Genomic DNA, 14,396 nt, shown 5'->3' with positions numbered 1-14,396 from the left:
CGTTTTAACGAGATACTATCTCATTAAAACGAGATAACTATCTCGTTTTAACGAGATACTATGTCGTTTTAACGAGATACTATCTCATTAAAACGAGATACTATGTCGTTTTAACGAGATACTATCTCATTAAAACGAGATAACTATCTCGTTTTAACGAGATAAAAATATTTTTACCATGTCCCTTCCCGGGCTCCGTATATTTCAGTCTCCATTATCAGATTATCATTATTATTTTCAATTTCCATTTATTGTTCACTCTGCACATTTTGTAATGATGCCCCACTGGACGCACATTTTGAAGGTGCAATGCCACACCTTTCTGGCTTATGAGGTGCAAATGTGCACTTTTTACATGTCTTATACCCCAAGGCCAGATGGTTTTAAAGGGGGTACTCCAGAAGGGGGTACTCCATATAAATATAAAGGGTACATAAAGTATTTAAAATTACGAAAATACAAAATTACGAAGATACCCTAATTACGGAGATACGACATTCAAAAGTTTTGCCTTGTAGTCAAAATGTTATGAGTGTCTTCATGAATGTGCAATGGACACGGGCGAATTCAGGAATTTCCGCGAAATATGACAAGAAAAAACATTTTGTTATTGCTTTCAAGGGGGGCGTCTGGGGGGCGTTTCATGAAAGGACTTGTCGGACGTTTTATCCGACAAGTCCCATTTTATCCGACAGTTACCATAGTAACAGTACCTCTCAGCCAATCAGCATCAGAGAAAGATGTCAGACCTGACAACTTGTCGGATGAAAATGTTGATGAAACACTCCCCAGGATCCACCACTGGTAAAATGCAACCCAATCTTCACCATGTACACTTGTGCTTTTGAAATGTATTACTAGTATAAGGAATAACAATTATTTGAATGTTCTCCAAGGGATTTACTACAGATTTAACGTGACAGATCATCATTGCTGGGACTTACTTTTCTTTAAACAATACATCATTTACACGCATGCATAAAAATAAAATAATTCCGATTTCATATATAATAAACGAGTAAACAAGAGGACAGTATGGATATCATATCATCAGCCTACTCAATGCATATTCATGGCTTCATGCATAACCTTTTTTTATCAAAATCACGCCGAACTTTGAAGTTCTTTTCTTTTTTAAATGTAATTTTCAGTGTTTTGCTGGTTTAGTCTATCCATTTAGCATCCATTTATTATTTCTAGCCTGGAGTACCCATTCGAAGGTGCAAAGCTGTACCCCTTTTATTTTTATTTATTTATTTCTGATATTTATACAGGGTGGCACATATCACCAATCTGGTGTTCTTCCATGTGGCCCTGTTAATAAAAGAACAACAAATAATATTAATAATGAAAATATTAGGCAAGTATTGAACAAGATATGATACATAGTAATAAATAATATGTACAGGCACAAAATATATGGAAACATGTTATTAAGCAAAAATTATTGGTATTCTTAAAGTGTTCTTAAAGCGTTATAGGATTGCCCTTGTCTCTTAAATGTTTTGGGTATTCTAGTGAGTTTTGCTACGAAGACGAGGAAGATGACGCAAAAGTGTTGATTATGACGTCATATTTTCTTGCTCCAGCTGTTCCCGCCTGAGTGCCAATTTCATACCCTAAATATCCAGGGCAAGGCCTGCATGGCTGTTGTACTGAACATTTGTCATTACTATTTAAGCCACTGTCGGCTTCGTGTACCGTTTCCAATAAGATGTCAGTCCATGCCCTTTCCGAAAGATTCCTTTAGCCCTTGTACATGTAATAATTATTTCTTGACTTGCCCCCTCCCCCTTCCTTAACTTCAGGGGAGGGGGATGTATTTGCTTCGCTTTAAATTCCACACACTAATCGAATGACCAACTTCAACCATGAGTTTAACACAACAACCTACCCTAAACCTAACATAAAACCCGATTGCGACCCTAACCCTACATCTTAGATGAAACTAAGCCACGAGCAATTATTGTCGCAGGAGCAAATGTCATATCGCCTGTAATTAGGCGACGTGGGGGTCATGTGGGTTCGAATGCAAGTTGAAGCGCCTTGTTAGATGCATTAGTAATGTTTTGCTTACACTTTTTACGTTACGTTGTTATTCATCTTCTTGATCATCATCTTGATATTTTGTTCTTTTTCTTTTCTGTTCTCCATTTCTTCGTTTAGTTTCTTTCATGACTCATCTTTCTTATTTTCTCTACCCACTTCTCCTTTAATTGTTCTGCTTATTCGCATAACCTTTATTCTTCCATGTCCTTGCTTTCATCCTCTTTCCCCCATCATTTTTTAAATAAGTTCTTAAGCTTTTCTGTTAATGAAAATGCTTCCCATTTCTTATATACTTTCCTTTCTATCCAGAGTTCGATTCTTCGTTTTAATGTAAAAAAAAGGAACAAAAAACCCCATCAATTTCCTTCATGTTATTGGGAATGTTGCGTTCCCTGACCCCCCCCTCCCTTTTATCTCATCCTCTCCTTTTCTCCATCTTTCTCTCTCTCTCTCACCCATCCCTGCCTCCGCGTCATGTCCGTTCCGCTCGGTGTTTCTTCCCCATTCACCCATTTCATTTCCGTTCACATTCTTCCAGGGGCGGATCCAGGATTTTAGGATTTTTCAAATTAGGGACGGGCACATTTTCCCGAGGAAGATTTGACAACTAGAAAAAAAGGTCCTCACTGGTGTACGAACGACATTAAAACTATATGCTGTAGCTTTTAAAAGGGGGACACACTTGTGTAAGAACGGCATATTTACATTAAAAAAATTGCCTATTGTTCTCAAATGGTGGGGGGGGGGCACGGTCCGGATGCGCCCCCCTGGATCCGCCACTGCATCCTTCCATTTCTTTTCTTATGTTGTTGTTGTCACAACCCACTCAAACCGTTAATTTCTTCTCTCTCGGATCACGAAAAAAAAAAGATATCCATGCAAAGAGCAGCTGCTCCTGAACATAGTTAACTATAGAATTTACCTGATTTATTATCTGACTTTATTATCTTTTATATCTACCAATGCTGCTATCATCCTGTCACACGAATCCCTTATATCATAATTATCAAATAAATATCGTTTTTACAATTAATTTGTTAAGTATATTATAAAAAGGAAAACAGTGAATACAGTTTATTACAAAATGTGAGAAAACGGAGATGGTTAGAATAAAATAAAATAATGGAATAAAACAAATGTACTATATGTCATTTACCATGGAAATATGGACGCATCTTCATGGTTTTACACTTACACACACAAGATCTCGCGCTAAATAATACATCCAACAATTATGGTCGTCGTCTTGTATTGGGTCCGTTTAGGATGCCAGGTAAATATGGCAGAGGTAAAAATGGCATAGGCAAAAATAGCAATGGTGAAAATGGTAGAGGTAAACATGGCAAAGGTAAAATTAGTAGAGGTAAAAATGGCAGAGGCACAAATTTTTAAATCATTTTTACCTCTGTCATTTTGAACCTATGCCTCTTTTAGATCTGCCATTATTGCTTCTGTCATCATCGTCTCTACGATGTTTAGCTCTGCCATTACACCTCTGACATTTTTATCTGTGCAATTTCAAACGTTGACATTTTTACATCTGCCATGTTTCCCTCTGCACATTTTACACCGAACCCATTTTAGGTAAGTCTCCTTTTGAAAAAAAAAGATTGATCAAATCAATTGAAACCAAATGTAAATATTGAACAGGTTAAAGATGTGTACGAGTGTGACCATGGTGACAGAAGGTGTGGATGAGAAATATTATCCCGGGGAGCGTTTCATGAAAGGACCTATCGGACTTTTTATCCGACAAAGTCGGTTTTATCTGACATTTACCATAGGAACAGTACATCTCAGTCAATCAAAATCAAGGAAAGTTGTCAAATCTGACAACTTTTCGGACGAAAATGTTGATAAAACAGTCCCCAGATCATGATTTTTTCCCATTGTTTCTCCGCCATGTTCTCTCCATTGATACAAGGTGCATCAAGGCAAACCACGATACATATTCCACAACAGCGGGGTATAGTATGCAAGGGAACAGTACGCCAATCGGGGAACCGGTGGGGGGGGGGGGGGTGGCAGTAGAGAAGGAAAATATATATATGGGAAAAACGAGCTTTCAACGTTTAATCTAGTTGATATGAATGATAGCCAGAAAAGCCATCCGTATCATCATGGTTATTTTAGTAAAATGTGGTGAATTTGCGTTTAATTACCCACGTCTTCAATAGTTTGAAGGGGCGGTATTGACATGTGCTCGCCCCGTGTTTAAACCCTTCCTCCTAGGTAGGCCATGGGTACCCAGTATAACCCAAGAAGCTTCATCATGGGGTTCACCTATACCAGGGGTATAGGTCCCCATTGATTCTTCGGTATGAGCTTACTATCTTCAGGATAAATCAATTGCAAAAATCGACCATTGCTTAATCTCACAATCAAATTCATTATGCTTAATCTTACAACAAATCGGTTGTGATGTTACGCAGTGGTCATTTTTAAGTGTCATTGACATTTCAGACCCTCAAATAGATGTTACTTCCTTCTCATTTACACAGTATAGATCATGCTCACCAATAATTCGACATGATTAAGCACAAGCAATTGCAGAATCTCCGTGTTTATAGCATAAATCACCTTTAATCCGAAAGACATTTTGCCAGGAATGCACTGGTCCTACGCTTCGGGGATAGTGATGACTGGATAAAAGCAAACATGATCTCATTTTTAAAACAAGAGACAACGTGCTTTTGGCTTTCAGAAGAATCAACATTGCGGAAAGCTTACTGACTTACAAAAGAACTGGTTCAGGATAGAATACGTTGGGAATTTAATCACTGAGGGTTATACGCAACTATCATCACAAGAGTTTATGTCGTACTTAAACAACACAAAGCATCCTTAATCAGCTGACGTGTGTTATGGTAAAATAGGTTTGGAATTGCATGTCTTCACGGAAGTGCAATTAATATGTCTATAATGTCCAGGTTTCTTGAAGTGGGGCGCCCTCATCTATCCATCCAAGGTACCCAAGCCCCACCGTGATACTTGGGGTTCCCTCTATCATCCTTCTCACCAAGCAGAAGAGGAGTGACGGCAGTGTTCTGGTAATCCTGGAGACGCTTTAGGAGACGGTAAACTACTTTCTTCTGGTATGGTGCGACGTTTTGTCTCTCATTAGGATCTTTCTTGATGTTATATAATCGTACCGGTGTGCTCCATCGTATATCGTTCGGTTCGTAGGGCAGTGATGACTCGCGTGGAGGTTCCCAGAAGTCCTCATCTGCAGGGGAGTAACAAGAATAGCACCATGATGATAAGGGCCACAATACAAACAGATTCAACATCCGACAATCCAAAAGATTAACAAAGCTTGAGATACAATTTAATCGAAACTATAAGATTGATAGTAATAGATACCCAAACGCATCCTTAGCCCTTTCCACTTTGTATTTGACATTGAAAATACAATGCAATAATCGTTGGTAAACGAGCTTTTTACATCTGGTACAATTTACAAAGAACAGACGAAAGAGCGACCATTATTATGGTAAAGGGGCGAGTTTAACTGAATTATCATAACTATGTAAAACTATATACCAGAGGCGGGGGAGGGTGCAGGGGATCGACTCTATCAAAATATTGAGGGGGTATAATATCGACTTGTACCAAATAATTTTGACAACTTGAAGAATATATACAATGCACTGCAAATAAATGTTTCGAAAGCATTGAAAAACACTATAAAGTTATTAAACTTGGCACAAAATTACATATTATTATTACTCTTGGAGCGCTTCGCGCGCAAAAATTTTGTTGTATAATTTGATGCACGTCGAAAATTCTGTATATTTTCTTCACCTTTCCACCCCCCCCCCCCTAGTCCGAAACATGGATCGACGCCATGCGAACCACATAGTTGTTACACATTCTAACTTACGAGGTAAACCCGTCGAAAGTTTCCAATTTCCGACTCGTATAGAAGCTCTCATCGTAGCATTGAAGGGAAGGTTGTTGAGCGGACCAAAATCTCTCTCATTCTCTCTGGTCCAGATTGCAGCGGGGTATATAGGGTCAATATTATGTAAGATCTCCCGGCGATTGGATTCAGCTCCTTTTCTAGAAAATGATAATAGCATCAATAATGATATTAAAAATAAAAATAATAATGATGGTGATGATGATGATAATAATAATAATAATACGAACAATTATAAAAACAACAACAACAATAATAATAGTAATAAAAAAATAATGCAAGATCTATATGGTTCAAGCACTTCATAGTATTACTATCCTGGCCTGAGCACGACTAATCAGGTGCTCCAGAATTCAATAGGTCCTTCCTACGAAATATCATTCATTACACCTGGATGGAAAGACCTTGCCAAAGGACGCAGGTTCTGTGGTCTTATTTGATTCTTGGTCCTCGTGGTAATAGCCGAAGACGACACCTTTGCGATCATTAGACATGGTCCAAAAAATACGTCAGATCAAGTCCCAATACATAGTACATACTTGATATCAAATTGACATAAACAGGAAATTAGTAATTGAATCTTAGTATCCATGCAAAGGGGCATAATTGATGATGCGTTTGTAAATTGTCCAAACGAACGAATAGGCCAACTTACGATATCGTTTTCCATTGGTTGACACCATCTAAAGGCTTATTCGTCACCAGCTTCCCGCCAGCGATTCCTTTGACGATGGTCGGGAACCAGTCGCTAACGTGGATCAACTGTCGGTTGACCGTGCCTCGAAGATCCCAAGATATAAGGGGGCTGTGAACGAACCCCACCCCCCTGATACCGCCTTCCCAGAGCGTGCTCTTGCCTCCACGGAGGGGCCAGTTGTTCCCGACGGATCGGGGCCTGGTTCTCCCGCCATTATCTACATGGGAAAGGAAACACAAAATGGTTGAATGAAAATGTGATTCTCGAACTTAAACAGGATAAGCCAGATATTAAACCAACTAGATTTTATTGTATTGTATTTATTTTCCGTCAGTTGAAAATAATAACAGTGATAGATACATGTATACATTTATTTATAGTTACAAAGAAATGATCATTAAAAAGACGGAGGAATTGCCCAAATTAGCATTGATAACATATCAACGCTGTTTTACAGAGTGGTCCCTCTGTCAGTGTCTGTAGCTGGTACGCTTTTCTAAGACATGGTTAGATTCCTTTCTTATGTGTTATGAAATAGGTCTAGGTGAAGCTTGTCTCACTGTGGCCATAACAAGATTTTGTTTTCCGAAAATGTTCATTCACCACTTTTACTTCGGAATACTTTAGAGTCAAATAAACCAAGCCGAAGAGCTGGTACGTTTTTCTAAGCCACGGTTAGTTGCCTTTCTTATGTGTTATGAAATAGGCCCATGTTAAGCTTGTCTCACTGACCATGGCCATAACAACATTTTGTTTTCCTTAAATGTTCATTCACACCTTTCACTTGGGAATACTATAGTGTCAGAAAGAATAATAAATTGGAAATATCACAGCTTGTAATCAATTGAACAACCTGGAAAAGGTTGGATTCTAGTCGCAACTTATAAACTCAAACGTAAATCCCCAAAATGCGAGGCTCTGATTGGATGAAAATCAAGCAGTATTTGATCGCATCTGTCTGCAACGGCACAAGACAAGAACTACAGGTTGTACCCTTGTTTGACCCTTCTGTCTTAACATTACCCCCCCCCCTCATCCCAAATCATCTAACTCTCTATCTATCAACACGTTTTCATGTCTTCCGTAAAATCCACTCTTATTTTTTGGTACACCTTTCCATATCTTTGACCTTGATGCTTCAGAAAGGTTTCCAATCCGACACGCTTGATGATAATCACGCTCTAGTGTCTCAGCTCTTTCCCCATGACCACGTTCCGCTTAATTTCGAAGACGACAGCCTACTGTCGTGTCAGAGAACATTCGTGTATCGCTGCAGTCACACCAATGAAACTGACTCCAAATCGAGCGGTGGCACGCCATTGGTGATAACGTATTAGATGTGGTCGGTCTGACGGCGGTTTCGCCGGTGTGACTGAGGCATATCCAAGGCTTCGAGCCAGGTATCTCGGTAATAACCGTGACCTGATCCTCAAGAACTTCTACTTCGCAGAACGGAAGGATTCCATGTTCATGATGTTTGTGTTTATCACAGCCGAAGGCCCTTCCCTAGTTTATGTTGACTGATGGCTTTGTAGAGCAAAGAGCCATGAACTACCATCTTACATCCGTGAAATTGATGTGCTCATTACTTCCAAGGGAAAGCCCTTTTTTCAGAATGATGATAGCCGTTGCCATGGTAAAGGGACAATGAGACAGAAACTAGTGCCGACAGGAGATACATGGTGTCTAGATTCTTTTAATGAGATAATGATCAAGGTAATGGCGAGGTTCCTTCCCTTTTCGCTTCAGTAAAATGTGTGACAGATGTGATTATGCCCTTGAGTTTCAAACTTGACAGAATGTAGGAATGTTGCCAATTTGCGGATTTTTTTACGTATTGCTGCCGATTTGAGGATAGGTATTAGATGATATTGAGGCTAGGAAATAAATCATGCTCTTAAAGAGACACAAGCCAACAAACCTGTGGTGAATATTATGACGCTGTTATCATATAACCCGTTGTATTTGAGAGCTTCCGAGATGTTCTTGACCGCTTCGTCCAAAATATTGACCAGTCCTGCGTACTTTTGCCGTTTGGAGTTGCCGATGATACCTTCGTAAGGCCTGGAATACTGGTCGGGAACATTGAGCGGTGTGTGGACGGCCTCATAGGCTAGATATAGAAACAATGGCTGGGGTAATAGAACATCAATCAGTTAATCACACGACCATACATTACACAATGCGTTTGCTAATGACTTCATATTATTACTTCAGACTTCATCAAACTCGATATAAAAAAAATAAATCATGACATGAATTTACCTATTACATTTTTTTTTTCATTTTGTCCAAATAAACTACCACAAAAAAGACACAAATTATAATGTTCACAATAGCTTTTCGGTTGTCAGCTTCAGATGTGCGACGTTATTTCTGCGAAGCGTTTTATCAAGCCACTTTGATTCGTATGCGCAAACCAATGACTAACTATTCTGCGCATGCGTACAGCATACATTTTAGCCAAATAACACCGTCACAGAAATGGTGTCTAGGAGAACGTTTCATCCACATTTGTCTGATCAGTTGTCAGATCTGACAGCGATCCATGATTCTGAGAAGCACTGTTACTATGGCAACTGTCGGATCAAACATCCGCAAGTCCCTTCATGAAACGAGCTCACGGGAGGGGATTTTTTTTGTCGTCAGTACCTGTGCACCCAACTCGAGAGGGCAGCGGGAATGACGATGTAAGAGGCTGTGAATTAGATTAACAATCTTGGACTTGTATTTTTTTTTCGGTCTTGCCTCAATTTTTGATAAAAAAACATTTTCTTTCAAAAATCGTTCAACAGATTGGTGAGATTCGAATCTGCGTCCATGAAATCGGTGCAGAAGTTGACTTACTGATTGAGCCACACCAATCGAGCTGACCGATGGTTGGAAAATTCCGATATTAATATCCTAAAGTTTCGTGTTCCATGGATATTCAATAGGCGTAGTCTGACTAAATAAACCCAATTATATCGTAAGTCCTACTGCCCTCTCGCGTCGGGTGCACGAGTACTGACGAAAAAAAAGTGCCCCAGGGAGTTGAGTCGGGAATCTAAAGCTGCCTTAAAGGGAAAGTTCGCCCTGACAAAAAAATTATTTTAGAAATAGCAGAAAAAATAATAAACAATATTGCCGAAGGTTTGAGAAAAATCCATCAAAGAATAAAAAGTCTTTATATTTGATTTGTGACGTCATAATCGAGCAGCTTTTCTACATAACTCAATGGAATTGAAAATGGTTTTTACTGCACCTTCAGTATATCAATCGAAGAATCATTTCACACCCGTTCCTAACAAGAAAACCAAAATAAGTCATCACGAACAATAAAAAAATGAAATATATGCATTTTACATTACATAACATATGGGGTAGCTGCTCGTTTATGATGTCGTGTCACAAATCTATTAAAGACTAAAAATTTTAATAACTTAAATGGATTTTCCTCAAACCTTCATCCATATTTTTATTATTATTTTTTTTGCTATCTTACAACAAACTTTTCTTCAGGGTGAACGTCCCCCTGTAAGAACTGATGTTCGAAAGACTAAACGGTCTTTTGACTAATCAAGATTATCATCACCTTATTTCTAGGCTGTTTTCTGATAATCTGTCTCGCTCTGTTGGTGTATAGTGTGGTTGAGAACGTCCCTTCGTGTTTCCAGTATATCCTCTCGTTGTAATACATCGATTTGCCATTCACCTTCTGATTTTCAAAGATAGAGGACTTGTTGTGGGACCAGTGATCCGCCGAGCCCATCACGTTACCTAGAATAGGGAAGTGGAAAACGTCATGGAAATGACGAGAAAACAGTAATAATAATAATGTGGGTGCGTCGTGGTCTAGTGGTTCTGACTCTCGCCTTTGAAACAGAGGGTCGTGGGTTCGAATCCTAGCCATGGCGTGTTTTCCTTCAGCAAGAAATATATCCACACTGTACTGCACTCGACCCAGGTGAGGTGAATGGTTACCCGGCAGGAGTAATTCCTTGCATGCACTGAGCGCCGGTGATGGCAGCTCGAGCTATAAGCCGGGGTAATAATAGCAGCGCTTTGTATTCTCAGGTAAAAAGCGCTTTATAAATCCAGCTCTTATTATTATTATTATTATTATTATTATTATTAACGTCATATTTTACCGAGGGTAGCAATCCCGTTCCGAAAACTGTTCTCCCAGCGGGCCCTGTCTAACATAATAATGTTATCATTACCCGGGCTTTTGATAGCACGGCTTTTTGATCTGGTGCCCCGAGAATTCGATGAATTTCTTCCTACCGGGTACCCCATTCACGGGCCCATTTCAGCTCACCTGGGTTGAGTGAAGCAAAACGTGGGTAAGTTTCTTGCTGGAAGCAAACATGACATGGTTAGGAATCGAATCCATATCCCTCAGATTGAAACACGAGAGTCATAACCACTAGACCACGATTCCCTCACCTTATTAGCAGAATTGGCGGTATCTTTTTCCCCAGCCTTTTCTTCTTCTTCTTTCATTTATTCTCAATCCCCACTCATTTCTTGGTAGACATCTAACTCCAAATATTATGCGCTTGTATTGTATTCATAACCACCGAATTCATTACCGAAACGGGGGAGGGGCTCTTTCGCGGGGCATTGCTCCCGTTCAAACCTCATTTTTTTGCTGGTCAAGTTTCGGGGCAATAGTGCTTGACCCTGTTTTATTTGCTTGATTCCAAATTTGTACGCCACTGCTCCCCCAAAATGTTAACTATTTATACCTACCCCTTTATGGGTACGACAACGAAAAAAGAGATGTTCTGTAAAAATTTTAATCATTTCATTGAAATGTTCGTCAATAACTATCCCGGGATAACTATTTTGGTTTGGAAAGATACATGGCATTCTTATTGAGCTGAATGAAGGAGGAGGAGGGGAGCGGGGAGGGGGGGGGGGGTTGTTGTGGTCCTAATAAACTGCGAAGTAACAGTTCACGTGATAAAAGCGAGAATGTACTTGTGTGACCTAACTCTGGGCTGCAAGAGTCTAGATACTACAAAAGCACGTCCCGAAAAACCGAAATTCAACAATTTGTAGATGCGTGTACTTGGAATTTGGAAGTGTTTACCTTACCTTTATGAAAATGTCGCTTATAATCAATTTGACTATCCAGCCACAACTCCTGGATATATCCATTATAATATTTTTGTAACGTTTTCACCCTGTTTTTATATTCTCTAATATCTGAACACTTTTCACAATAAATTTCCCCAAAAGTTACCAATATAGTTCTACCCTTTATTGGGGAATTTATGCAGGGTCTATATGCCTTTAAATTTGATTGTATTGGGTTTGACCTTTCATCCATGACCTAATTTTTAGAGACATGGCATCTTGCGACTCCTATAATAGAAATGGGTTGAGTCTACATATGATATCAATCAGTCATCAATGAAAAAATACAAATTGATAACGGCAGCTCGACTAGACTTTCATCAGACAAAAGTGGTGGATCAAGGGGCGCCCCCCCCCCCTCCGAGGAAATATATGAAAATGTTAGTAAAAGGCAATACATGTATATAGATAAGGCTAGGGAAAATCCTCCAGGCATCAACATGGTCAAGCAAGTGTGTGGGGGTGGTGATCATTTTTGTAGGTCTTTTTGCTTGTCCGAAAATAATATTTTATTGAAAACCCTTCCAAAGGGCGATTACTTGTGCCCCCCTGCAGGACGATTCTGAATCCTCCATTTGGTAGACAGAGGACGTCTACAGAAGCCACCAGGCCGATAACAAGCCGGTACGATACAAGGTGAAGTTCATGTATCGTAACGGTTTAATACTGTAGAGAAACCAAGGATGACTGATTATGGTTATATCAAAACGTAAATCGTTTCCAGGAATTTATATTGATCAGCTGTTTCTGAATCTAGGTTGCTGCACACAAACTGTCCGACTCAGCATTGAAGCACAACTAGACATGCATGGGGCTTGGAAGAGTCATAGCGGAAGACAAATTCGGGTCGGGTTCATTCACCATTCAATCATTAAATAATTAAAATACACAAGCTTTTTGAACCTTTCTCGATAGAAAAAATGTAGCAATGTCGAAAAACGATAGGCCTGTATAAGAGGATGCATTTAATCGAATAGAAATTATACCAAATAGAGATAAAAGAACACGATGATATATCTTCCTCTTTTTCTTTTTATTTTTCTTCTTCTTCTTCTTCTTCTTCCTCTTTTACTTTGTCTTTTTCTCCTTCTATTTCTTCTTCTTCTTCTTCTCCTTCTCCTCCTACTCAGTTCTTCTTCTGCTTCTTCTTTTTCTCCTTTCTTGTTCTTTCTTTTCCCTTTCTTTCTCTTCTTCTTTACTTTACCTTTCCCTCCAGCTTCCTTTCATATTTTCCTACATATCTATCACTCTCATCACTCTCTTTTGAACGGGTGTTTTGTAATTGTCAATTTATGATGATTATATACCGCATACTAGGATGGAGGGAGGGGGGGGGGCGGGGGGGGGGGGGGGTTAGCAGCATGCAGACATCTCATCACCTATTTCTTATAATTTATGAATTTCAAATTATGAATTCTAAGGGTTATCAACCTATTGCAGAAAAGTTATCACTAAGTTGTATTGTTTATGTAGAGTTAGATTGCTATGATATTTTTTATTTTGCATTTTTGTGTGTATGTTATGTGTTTAAAGCCATTGGAAACTAAATTTCTCTGTATGCCTAACATACATGAACCAATAAAACAATCTTGAATCTTGAATCTTGAAATAAAAAAGGTTGAAAGTGTATTATTTCTTATTAAAAAGGCATTCGTTTTCCATTTTACTCATACAAGCAAAAGCTAGGTTTAGAAATGAATAGGGCCTTGAAAGATGCGTACTCTGGATGGGTTTTGTGGGAATGTCCTGCCTATATTACGCATGACAAAGTATCACGCGACCAAACTTTTCCAGGTGCGGGGGGAAAGACATAGGCGACGGAAGCGGGGGGACCTGTCCCCCCCTAAATTTGAGGTGGGGGAGGCGGTCCCCCCTAAATTTTTTGTTGATGACTTTTTTTTTTTTTTTTTTGGCTTGTCAAAATTTGTCGCGATCCCCTCCTAAATTTTAGGTTGATAACCTTTTTTTTTTTTTTGGGGGGGGGGGGCTTGTCAATTTTTTTCCGTGTCCATCCAAACATTTTAGGTGGGCCCCCCCTTAATTTTTTGGCTTCCGCCGCCAATGGGTAGAGATGACGTAACCAAAACTTACCGAAGAATGACTGAAAACCGCGCCTACTCGGCAAGCATTCCTTCCATGCGTATCCGAGATGCCACTTCCCCACGGCATGAGTGGAATAGCCCAGTTTCTGCAATGCTTGGGCGATAGTAGTCTCATCGAGGGGGAGGCAGCGTGGTCGACCAGGGAAGAGATTTAAATGTTGCATTCCCGTATGAATCTGAAGTTAGTGAATAAAAGAGAGACAAAAAATCAATTTCAGTGGAGCGTTTCATAAAGAGTTTTGCCCAGGGCCCTGGGATCGTTTTTTAGGGGGTGCTGATTTACATTTAAAAAAAAAAAAAAAGGAAAAAGATTTTTACTACAAAACCGAGGTAAGTTTGGCCAAAAGAAATGTAAAAAGCAGAAAAAAAAGTTTCATTACAAATGGAGGTCAAATTGGTCCCGACAAATTAGACAAGCGAAAAATATGAATAAAAAAAAGGTTTCATTACAAAATGAAGGTATTTGGGGTTGGTGCTGCCTATGGAGAATAATACACGCAGC

The 14,396-nt window shown here is 39.4% G+C and overlaps 1 protein-coding gene across 1 annotated transcript; it reads right to left on the bottom strand.

The window, feature by feature from the left end:
• Nucleotides 1-2,951: 2,951 nt before the first annotated feature.
• LOC129276474 (arylsulfatase J-like) lies at nucleotides 2,952-14,067 on the bottom strand. Its single transcript, XM_054912852.2, has 6 exons — nucleotides 13,884-14,067; nucleotides 10,243-10,427; nucleotides 8,590-8,800; nucleotides 6,627-6,885; nucleotides 5,933-6,111; nucleotides 2,952-5,275 (listed from the first exon to the last, which is right to left on the bottom strand). Exons 1-6 carry the CDS (start codon nucleotides 14,056-14,058, stop codon nucleotides 5,001-5,003), a joined length of 1,284 nt encoding a protein of 427 aa, XP_054768827.1. The 5' UTR covers nucleotides 14,059-14,067; the 3' UTR covers nucleotides 2,952-5,000.
• Between the last annotated feature and the right edge of the window lie 329 nt (nucleotides 14,068-14,396).

The sequence above is a fragment of the Lytechinus pictus genome, chromosome 14 (genome assembly GCF_037042905.1).
Source record: "Lytechinus pictus isolate F3 Inbred chromosome 14, Lp3.0, whole genome shotgun sequence".
NCBI classification, from domain to species: Eukaryota; Metazoa; Echinodermata; class Echinoidea; order Temnopleuroida; family Toxopneustidae; genus Lytechinus; species Lytechinus pictus.
This window is presented reverse-complemented; position numbering and strand designations above follow the sequence as displayed.

Coding starts and splice junctions, on each gene's coding strand:
- LOC129276474 (XM_054912852.2), bottom strand. CDS start 14,058: ATGCAACATTTAAATCTCTTCCCTGGTCGACCACGCTGCCTCCCCCTC. Junction 10,428..13,883: donor CGGTTTTCAGTCATTCTTCG/GTAAGTTTTGGT, acceptor TCCCTATTCTAG/GTAACGTGATGGGCTCGGCG. Junction 6,112..6,626: donor AACCAATGGAAAACGATATC/GTAAGTTGGCCT, acceptor ATCATTTTCTAG/AAAAGGAGCTGAATCCAATC.